Below are 11,736 nucleotides of genomic sequence, written 5' to 3'. Positions count from 1 at the left end.
TGTCTTTTTACCAAATGTTACAAAATTCATAACTTCCTCATACGAAGTCAGATCTGGGCGTTCTTTTTTATGGACGCTCTCAGTTTAACATATTCTACGACTGTTGTTTTGATTACTAAGGCTAAAAAGTCCTCTATCGTAAATCACTATTTACATCTCCCGATGTCGAGCCGGTTTTGCCGTAAAACTTCGACGGGTCATAACTTCTTCGTTATAACTCGGATTTCAGCGTGCTTTATATGTACTGAACCCTTGTAACATATACTACAACTTGGTTAAGATTAATCCTTCTAAATAATCTTCCATACAAAACTCATTTTTGATACTTATTGTCCCTAAATTGACTAGCCTGGATATGTGGGCGTTACAGTTACTCAGCGATTACGAGTGCGAAATACGCTACCATCCCGGTAAGGCCAACGTGGTGGCAGATGCCGTTAGCTGGAAAGAATGCTCAGGTCGTAGAGTGAAGGCACTTACAATAACTATCCATTCCTACTTATCCACACAAATCAGAAAGGCTTACCTGGAAGCTTTAAAGCCATAAAAGGTGTAGGACAAAGTCTAGAAGGGAATGGAGAAGAACTTAGAGATCAAGGGAGATGGAGTCTATTATTTCATGAACCGGATATAAACCCCAAAGTTCGGTGGTTACAGAGAGGTTTTCATGAACGAAGCTCACAAGACTAGATACTCCGTTCACCCAGGTTCAGACAAGATGTACCTTAATCTCAAGAAACTATATTGGTGGCCAAACATGAAAGCGGAAATCGCTACCTTTGTGGGCAAGTGTCTGACTTGTTCCAAGGTGAAGGTCGAATATCAGAAGCCCTCAGGTTTGCTTCAACATTCGGAGATACCTGAATGGAACTGGGAGAGGATTACCATGGACTTTGTTACCAAATTACCTAAATCTCCGAGTAGGTACGACACCATCTGGGTAATAGTCAACCGATTGACAAAATCCGCTCACTTCCTACCGATCAAGGAAACGTTCAAAATGGAGAGACTCACGTGAATCTACATCCAAGAGATAGTCTAACTGCACGGTGTGCCTGTGGTCATTATCTCCGATCGAGATAGTAGGTTTACCTCGAGATTTTGGCAATCAGTGTAGAAGCTCTTGGAACTAAGCTGGATATGAGTACAGCTTACCATCCTCAGACAGATGGGCAGAGTGAGAGAACCATCCAGACCATGGAAGACATGTTGCGAGCATGTGTCATCGACTTTGTTAAGTCGTGGGACACCCATTTGCCCTTGGTCGAGTTCTCATACAACAACAGTTATCATACCAGCATCCAAGTTGCGCCGTTTGAAGCCCTTTATGGTTGCAAGTGCAGATCCCCTATGTGCTAGGCTGAGGTGGGCGAAACGCAACTAGCTAAGGGACAAGTCCCTGACAGCACTCTCACCAGCCCAGAAATCATCCATGAAACCACAGAAAAGATCATACAAATTCTGGAATGACTGAAAGCCTCACGAGATAGACAAAAGAGCTACGTCGATATACGACAAAAACCCTTGGAGTTCCAAGTTGGAGACCGTGTTTTGTTGAAGGTCTCACCCTGGAAAGGCCTTATACGCTTTGGAAAGCGTGGAAAGTTAAATCCAAGATACATAGGACCATTCGAAATCCTCTCTAGTATCGATCATGTAGCGTACAAACTTCATTTACTCCAAGAACTTAGCAACATTCATTTTGTCTTCCACTTCTCGAATCTTAAAAAGTGTTTATCCGACAAGACCCTTATGATCCCTCTTATGAGATTGAAATCAACGAGAACCTAAACTTCGTGGAAGAAGCAGTTGAAGTCATGGATAGAGAGATTAAACAAACGAAACAAAGTCACATCATGATAGTGAAGGTTCGTTGGAATGCCAAGCGGGGACCTGAATTCACTTAGGAGCGCGAGGATCAGGTGAAACAGAAGTATCCGCATCTCTTTTCTAATCCATGATTTGTATTCTATGTTCGAATTTCGGGACGAAATTCCCTCTAGCGGGGGGATGATGTGACAACCCTAAATTTCTTCCGTTATTTTTTTATCCATCTCACTTAATAAAAAATTTGAATTTTATTGATTTTTCTGTCAAACTTCTTGGGTTAGAAAATCAACTAAGGATATAGTTATAATTCTAAATGAGTCGGAATACCAAAAATCACGCAAAAACTCAAAATTTTCTCGAAAAACACCATGTTCATGGCCATGACGAGTTTACGGCTTTAAACTTGTGTATGGACGTAAACCCGTTTACGGTCGGTGCCAGGTGGACCCCACCATCGAACATACCCTCCAACCGATAAATACAGGACCCCTACCCTCATTTGAACTTTCTTGGCCGGAAACACCCTCTTTCTCTCTTTAACCCTCTTGACCGTAAACACCAAAAGCCCCTCCTTTCATCCGAAAAATGCTGGAAATCTTCATTTAGGGCCGTTTGGGAGCATCTGGAACACATTTTCGTCGAAATCAAGCACCCTTATTCTTAAGTTTACGGCCGTGAACGCTTCAAATCTTCAAAGACTGAAAACCTAGTTCTCAGCCGTAAACCCAATTCTCGGGCGTAAACCTTATTCACGGTCGTAAACCCTGTTCATGGCCGCAAACCCAGTTCACGACCGTAAACCCCATTTACAGCTGTAAACAACTCTTAAGTGGTGAAAAGCCTGTTCCCTCGATTCAACCAAGTCCCGGTAACATTCCTTAACCGAAAACAAGTGTTTATCTAACACTTTATCTAAAGAAATCGCTAATTTATATATGTATATGTATTTATTGATATTAGGATTTCATTAAGTGCCATGTGCATCGACTCGAGGATCTTCCAGTTCAGTCCTTTGCACCCAACAAACAGTGAGTTCATACCCCTACGCTTTTATAGTTTCTAAAATGTTTTCACGGGGGAATACAAGCCAAACATAAAGGCTTTCATAAGTCAATAACTGATGCAATTTCAACAGTTTTACGTCAAACATTTAGATACTTTATCCCTTTTATAATATGCGGACCATCAGGGATGTTTTTTTAAAACATAATTGCATAGTTTTCAGAATAGTACATGAACAAAACATATCAGTCAAACTATAATAGGTATAGTTTGGGAAATTCATTAACAGTTTTACAGATTCAAACTACGTACAAGGTTGAACACATAAACTATGACATATTTCGTTTATCCATTACTACATACAGATAACAAGAGTATTTTACTAAATAATTATTTTACGTATAATTATTTATACTCTACATGATATATATAAATGATTCCAAACATGTGAACAACAGAACAACACGTAAACAAGTTAATACAGGATTGTGAGACCTCTCTTCATTGTACCCTTCGGGTACTGGTAAATCCTCACCTTTAGTATAACCAGAGTCTCCGAAATTTGTGAATAGATCTATTCGAGACCGACAATCTCACACCTAAACTGTTAGGTAAAGTTAGGCACAAAATTTTGTAACGTACGGTGCCTGAAGAAACGTCAAGGAGGTCACTGGTCACATTAGTATGGTTATACGAACTCACAATAGTATAAAATAACATTTGTTTACGAGATCTTCATTCTTCAATAGTTTTATTTAATTAATAAGACTACCTACATACTACACTGGAGGGTATTCCAGGGATACAACATTGGTTTTATTTTAAGTAATAAGACTACTTTAGTTACTGGTGGTAGCCAATGCCTTTCAAACAAGAACTTACATACTGGTGGTATCCAGGATTTACCTAACATAACATACTTTACATACTTGTGGTAGCCAGGATTTACCGAACAGAACATACTTTACATACTGGTGGTACCCAGGGTTTTCAAACTGAACTCATCTTACATCCTGGTAGTAGTCAGGGTTTTCAATCTGAACACATCTTACATACTGGTGGTAACCAGAGTTCCGATATAAACGATACTTTACTTATAATGAAAATAAATCATTTGTACAAATTTAGTGACTAGTTTTCAATATAAAAACATGCTTATGAACTCACCAGTTTTATGCTGATATGTTTTCAAAACCACTTGTATTCTCGAGACAACGATAGACAGGTACTCTTGCCAGCTTTTGGAGAAGACTGGGCATGTTAGAGTCACGTGTTTCACTTTTGTTATATATTGATGTATACAAACTATGTTTTCATATAGATGCAAATTTCATATGCAATGTAATGGTTGTGTTTACTTGATTACTATGATGCAATTGTTGCGATACTACGCATGACGTCACCCACCCCCGGACGTTTCCGACATTTGTTTCTGATGGTTTGGGGGTGTGACAAAACTTAAACAAGTGTGTACTCTATATTTTTCTTCATTATTTAATATTTATCAACATTAATTTGGTCTACAAGTCAATCCATTACAGTTAAATACAATTAATGAAACAATTTATCAAGAGAGTTTGAGTTAATTTGAAGATATATAGTTTCTCTCTCAAGAGGATGAGAAACACAATTTTCTATAAAATGAGGTTGAATTTTTGTACCAAATATCACAAAAATAAATAAATAAATAAATAAATAAATAAACTCTTGTCCTCATAAGATATGATAAGTTAAAGCATGATGACATAAATATGAAACACAACTTTCATGCTTTAAACACAATTATTCATTAAAATTTCACAAGGATATACTTTTGTATTTAATATGCACAAGAACGCATTATAAAGTGTTTCGGTTATTCTTTTTTATATATCGAAGCAAATTTCATTAACAAATGTGATACGCTTATAAAAAAGTACAGCGAAACATCAAAATATGTACTCAAGGATTATGTAGGGATTAATATATATAACATGATCTCAAATAGTATTATTTAATTAGTCGATGCCAAAGGACTTCTAACCTGGTCCAAAGGAGTTCTAACCTGGTGGTATGTCATGTCGTTTTTTTTTCTTTTTAGGTTAAAATTCAAGTCCCATATGTGGAAATAGTTTAAGAGACTTTTTAGGAGATTAGATTTACTTTTCAAAAAATAATAGACAATATCTCAAAATAAAATATTCAAAAGATCATAAACTACTAATTATAATTTAGACTACCTTAAAATTTAGTTTCTTTGTCTATCTTAAAGCTTTATAAACCTGCTACCAATAAACTATCAGATTTAATCTTTACATAATACAATTAAAATCGGATTGCATAAATTCAATGGTATGTTAATTCTCATATTGGTGAATTCAAATATAACAGGGACCATTTTTATAGTTGGAAAATCAATAAATGATCTAAATCCAAATGTGCTCTTCTTTGTTGATCCTAGCATCATGCATGTAGGAATTTATAGCTGCCAACACCTCCCATTTCAAGTACCTCCACCTGCACCCCACCTCCGATCACCAATAGGATCACAAAACACATTCAAAATTCATGATTATTTCCACCTCCCACGTATACTACCACCTCCTCTTCGGGCTTCTCCTCCTCCACTATGCCCCACCGGCGTGCCCTGCCGCCGCCGGCTACTGGACCCTCCTCCTCCCAACCATTGGCATCTCCGCCATGCACATGCAGCTCCTTCCTAACGACCGTATCGTAATCTTTGATCGCACAGACTTTGGCTCCTCAAATATCTCCCTCCCCGCCGGAAAATGCCGCTTTGACCAAAACGACATGGTGTTGAAGCTCGACTGCACCGCACACTCAGTTGAATACGACGTCGCCTCCAACACCCTTCGCCCCCTCATGGTTCTCACTGATGTTTGGTGTTCCTCCGGAGCTCTAGACTCCAATGGCAGCTTAGTCCAGATTGGCGGATATAATGACGGTGATCATGCCGTAAGGGTTTATAGATCTTGTGATAAGTGCGATTGGGAAGAGATGCCATCTGGGTTGATTCAAAGAAGATGGTACGCCACCAGTCATATATTACCAGACGGCCGACAGATTGTTATTGGTGGTCGCCGGCAATTTAACTACGAATTCTTCCCGAAAACCTCACCGTCGGAGAAAGCTCAAAGCTTGCCGTTTCTAGTTCAAACATATGATCGGTGGATTGAGAATAACTTATACCCATTTGTATTTCTTCATACCGATGGAAATTTGTTCATCTTTGCGAATACCCGTGCGATTTTATTCAATTACTCCGATAACAAAGTTGTCAAGACTTACCCGGAAATACCTGGTGGCGACCCGAGGAACTACCCCAGCTCCGGCTCTGCAGTACTACTTCCAATGCGGATAGTACAAGATATTGTAGCTGTGGTTGAAGTTTTGGTGTGCGGTGGTGCACCGAAAGGAGCTTATACTAATGCTAAACATGGGAAATTCGATGGAGCATTGGATACATGTGGGAGAATTAAGATATCCGACCCGAATCCTCAATGGGTCATGGAGACCATGCCTATGGGCCGGGTCATGGGTGACATGTTGTTGCTTCCAAACGGTGACGTTTTGGTCATCAATGGTGGGTCAAGTGGGACTGCGGGTTGGGAACATGCGCGAAACCCAGTTCTTGAACCGGTAATATACAAACCCGACAACTCAATCGGGTCCCGTTTTGAGGTTCAAAACCCGAGCACTATACCACGAATGTACCATTCGACTGCAGTTTTGATTCGAGATGGCCGGGTTATTGTAGGCGGTAGTAACCCTCATGAAAAATATACTTTCACAAACGTACTTTATCCTACTGAATTAAGGTTGGAGGCATTTTCCCCTTCTTATCTAGATCCAAGTTCATCCGGACTTCGTCCGGTAATACTCGCACCTGTTTCCCATACACAGTTTGAATACGGGAAACAGATGGTTATACAGTTCACTATCCAAGATCAGCTCGACTTGAACTTAGTCTTGGTGACAATGATGGCACCATCATTTAACACACATTCATTTTCCATGAATCAAAGGTTGTTGGTTCTTGGTGGAGGAAACACCACCAAGGTCATCGGAACGTCGAACTATGAGGTTGTTGTGACGGCACCACCTTCCGGCAATATAGCACCGGTAGGGTATTACCTTCTTTTTTTGTTACATCAAGGCATTCCAAGTGAAGGCATTTGGGTTCACGTGGAGTGACAACTTTACAAAGGTTGATTGTTTTGGTAGCTTAGAGAACTCTAAGGTTTTAGGTTAAACTAATAATTTTTTGAAATATGAAAAATGTAAGTAAATCGTAATCAGATTGTATATTTCTTTCATTTAGACATTTATAAACAATGTTTAACCATTAACTTTGAATTTTATTTATAGAATTATGTGTTTTTATTTCATTGTTATGAAACTTTATACATTTTATTTATTGATGTGGCGTTGATTGTATCTTTGGCATCTCACATTTATTAAAACCATTTTATTCAATAACCAAAGGGTATGTTGGAGTAAAATAGACACAAATGATAGTTTGTATGCCTTTATGTAATCACCTCTTAGTTGTATTCTGTTATTGTGATATATACTTTATATATACCGATGATATTCCACCTAATTTGGTGTGGAGATTACCTTTATCACATGGTATCAGCCAGCTAACTTCTTCCCTTCGATTCTGATTTTTTTCCCTCTTTTCTCGCTATTTTCTTTTTCTGCCGATCATGTCCTCTTCTTCTAACCCCTCCGATGGAACCCTACCCATGGCAACCATCTTGCATATGATTTCAATCAAACTTAATTCAAGCAACTACTTAGTATGGCGCAATCAGATGACACCTCTCCTCTCTTATCAAAAGCTTCTCGCGCACGTGGACGGTTCCGTCGTACCTCCATCTGCCACCATTGTTGCAGACAACAAAACATCTCGAACCTTGAGTACACATCCTGGTTCGAGAAGGATCAGCAGGCTGTAATTCTTCTAAACTCCTCTCTTTCTGAAGAGGTAGCCTCCGAAGTTCTAGGTCTTTCTTTTTCTGAACAGATCTGGGACGCTCTAAAAAATGCTTATAGTTACTCTTCGGTTGAAAGGGTACATAACTTACGTGATCAATTACGTATTCTAGTTAAAGGATCATCTTTTGTTTCTGATTTTGGACACAAGTTTAAGGCTTTATGTGATCAATTATCTGCAATTGGACAACCAGTAGATGAATCGGACAAGATTCATTGGTTTTTATGTGGTCTCGGTGCTACTTTTGAGACTTTTTCAACAGCAATTCGGGTATCTAAACCGCCCCCATTATTTCATGATCTTCTTTCTCAACTAGAGAGTCATGAACTCTTTCTGAGATCGATATGTGGTTCGAATTCCACACCCACTGTTGCTTTTGCTGCTGAACATTCACGGTCTCAATCCTCTGCTCGCGGTCGAGGCAGATCATCCCGTGGAGCGGGACAAGGCTGTGGTCATCGCACTCCCTATTGCCAACTCTGTCGAACCGACGTGCATTATGCGTCTCATTGTCCTAATCTCGCCTCATATGCGACCAAGGCTGCTTCATCGGATAACAATCTTGCTCGTGCTTTTCATGCCAAATGTCATGTGACCGATGCTACTCCAGATTGGTAAGTTGCAGATTCAGGAGCATCTACCCATATGAAAGCTTCTCCTAATAATCTATCCAATGCTTCTCCTTATAAGGGTAATGCAAATGTTACTGTTGGTAATGGTCACACTCTTCATATTTGTCACACCCCAAAACCAAGAACGGCGGAAACATTCCGGGGTGGAGGACGTCATGTGAAGTATCATAATGGTGTAAAGTAGTAAACAAAGCAACAACATCATCCATTGCATTAAGATTAAAGTTTTAATACATGTGTGTTCTTTCATAATGTACAACAATAAAATGAATAATCAAAATAAGGTGAGTCTTGTCTGTGCTCCGTCTTCTCAAAACCTGGCCATCGTACCTGTCTAACTAATGACCTGAGAATACAAGTAATTTTGAAAGCGAGTATCAGCTTTAAAGCTGGTGAATTCATAAGTATTTAGGTGTTATTGTCTTGTTTTGGAATGTTGTTATGAATGCCATGTAAATCTTTAAATGGAACAGTTGATATAAGTATGAAAAACTCTAAGAAATCCCTTATTTCATACTAATATGAAATGTAGTCTTCTACCAAGACCCGAATGTTTTTTTATGACAATGTAAGTAAAAATGATAGTTTTTCCTTTCTATTTGACTATTACAAACAGTAATTTGTCTAACTCCTCGTTTATGTGAATATATCACAAAATAAAGTAAATAGGAAAAATATAACCATGTAAGTGTTATCCCTGGATACCAGGACTAACATGCCATCGCAGTAAGCGATATGTATAACCTAATGAACATCCGAAGATTGTCCGAATGTCCTCTGTAGCAGCAGCAGGTTGGAGGAAGGGTTAGTCCCGTAGCCGACTCCTAATATAAGTGGTAACCTAATGAACATCCGAAGATTTTCATCTCATCCTCTGTTGCAACAGTAGGATGGAGGAAGGGTTAGTCCTGTAGCCGACTCCTAATATAAGTGGTAACCTAATGAACATCCGAAGATTTTCATCTCATCCTCTGTTGCAACAGTAGGATGGAGGAAGGGTTAGTCCCGTTATCAATCTACCTATTATAAGTAATAACCTTAGACATTCGTAGATGTTCATCACCCAGTGGTGCTTACAGCTGGGTTCCGAAATGGTTAGTCCCGTCTAGACATCCCGTCGAACAGGGATAGGCAAGAAAATTTACACAGAAGGTACGAATAAATCTTCCTCGTAACTCTAGGTACAAGTATCCAGGTAAGTGAATATAGGATAATGTATCTATGTAACAGTAACCATGTATGGTATTCATGTAAGCGTATTCAGATAAATGTATCTATGTAGACGTACTCATGTATCATGTAATCCTAGGTAAATGTACTCATGTATCATGTAAGCATATGTAAGTGTACTGGTATAGACTCATGAATGAACTGACTCCTATGTGATTCCTTGTAATAGGAATAATGTTTTGTTTCTTCTAACTATCCCTATGATAATTAACTGGAAAGTAATTGGTTGTTCAAGTAGATTTATGCACCCTCATTACACCAGGGTGTTGGAAACTGAACGAAGGATGAAAACTATAACATCAATACATATATAAGAACATATGCATATAAGTGTAGTTTTGCTCAAGAAGGTAAAAATAATGGTTCTGCAAGATATCTAGGAGTTTTGAATAATATTTAAGAGTGACTTGATGTCATTTTAATAAACATTTCAAAACTAATACTTTTATTATCAAGGTATTTTAAGATAGAAAACCATTTCATATGTCTCCTTTTGAAGTACGTGAAATCTACTGAGTGAAAACACAGTTATAAAATACATAAGATTGATTTAATAACATACTGTTTTCTACTTGTATTCCCCCCCCCCCCCCCATTAAAGCATTTAAAATCATTTAAAACATTGATTAAGGGGTATGAACTCACATACAGATGGTGGTTTGGACGCACTGAACGATGTCTGATTGTTAGGTGTCAAGTGAGGACTTGTACACACACTATGATCCTAATGAACATATAATCATACATATATGCACCCAATTAGTATTAAATTACTAATTGTAAATGTTAAGACATCCTAGAACATGATAAACACTTTATATAAGTGTTATAAGCCCTAATGATTGCATCTAAGTTTTTGTGGGACAAGGCAAAATGGGTTTAGGGTTCCAAAGGACCTCATACTTGAGTTTACTCTCCATATAATCCCATACATAGTGTTTACGGTCGTAAACTCTTGAGTTTACGGCCGTGAACTCCTAAACTTCGTGTTATTTTGTGTTTTGAGGCTCTAAATGTTCCCTAGAAGTATTTCAACTCGGTGGTTTAATTCTTCGAAGAGCTTTGTAACGCCCGTAGATCCGGGCTAGTCAATTTAGAGATAATAGGGGTCGAAAATGACTTTTCAAGAATGTTATTTAAAATAAATAATCTTAACCAAGTGGTGGAATATGTCACAAGGTTTCCGTACATATAAAGAACGCCGAAATCCGTGTTATAACGAAGAAGTTATGGCCCGTCGAAGTTTTACGGCAAAACCGGCACGGCACCAGGAAGCCTAAATAGTGAATTTACGATAGAGCGAGATTTATCCTTAGCAATCTAAACGAAAGTCGTATAATATGTTAAACTAAGAGCGTCGATAAAAAGAACTCCCAAATCTGACTTCGTACGAGGAAGTTATGATTTTTCTAAGATTCGACTTAGTAGTGTACGACCCGAAACTCGAATTTTAGTTCAAGCGGTTTTTGGCTTACGCGACCTAAATGAGAGTTGAAGATCACATTAATAGGAACTCAACGGTAAAAAGACAGACGAAAACGGAGTGCGTATGAAGGAGTTATGAATTCTCCGCGGTCATTTAACAGTCTAAACGCCTCCTACTGTTAAATTTGAGATCGGTCAAGCATTAGCCGACAGAGTCTAAACGAAAGTTGTAGATCTTGATTTTACCTACGCGTGGATATAAAGAACGTTGAAAACGGATCTCGTATGCGAAAGTTATGATGTTTCTAAGTTTGAAGCCTGATACGCGATAGGGGGTGACGTGGCATCACCAGAATTGGACACGTGGCACCACCAGAAGGTTGCCACATGCACCAACTTGGTGAGTCCATCAGATTTCTCCCCTATAAATAGAGGTTCCGGGTTCCATTCATTCTCACACCTTTAAACACTTCTTTCTCTCTCTAAACTCTCTCTCTCTAAGCCTCCCTAACCCCTCTAAAGCCTAGGTAAACCCCCTAGCACCCGAAGGAAGCCCCCAGGCTCCCGGAGTCCCGAGAAAAAGGGTCTTTTGGCTCAGAAACGCTGCTCCAGTGAAGC

At 38.9% G+C, this 11,736-nt stretch overlaps 1 protein-coding gene across 1 annotated transcript; it reads left to right on the top strand.

The window, feature by feature from the left end:
- The first annotated feature begins 5,291 nt into the window (after positions 1–5,291).
- On the top strand, positions 5,292–7,093 carry LOC144997174 (aldehyde oxidase GLOX1-like). Its single transcript, XM_078957009.1, has one exon. The coding sequence runs from the start codon at positions 5,380–5,382 to the stop codon at positions 7,024–7,026; it is 1,647 nt and encodes a 548-aa protein (XP_078813135.1). The 5' UTR covers positions 5,292–5,379; the 3' UTR covers positions 7,027–7,093.
- The last annotated feature ends 4,643 nt before the right edge of the window (positions 7,094–11,736 follow it).

This window comes from Lactuca saligna, chromosome 5, assembly GCF_052625555.1.
Source record: "Lactuca saligna cultivar CGN05327 chromosome 5, ASM5262555v1, whole genome shotgun sequence".
Classification (NCBI taxonomy): Eukaryota; Viridiplantae; Streptophyta; class Magnoliopsida; order Asterales; family Asteraceae; genus Lactuca; species Lactuca saligna.
The sequence above is the reverse complement of the archived record's forward strand: the minus strand, read 5'-3'. Positions and strand labels throughout refer to the sequence as shown.

Coding starts and splice junctions, on each gene's coding strand:
- LOC144997174 (XM_078957009.1), top strand. CDS start 5,380: ATGATTATTTCCACCTCCCACGTATACTACCACCTCCTCTTCGGGCTT.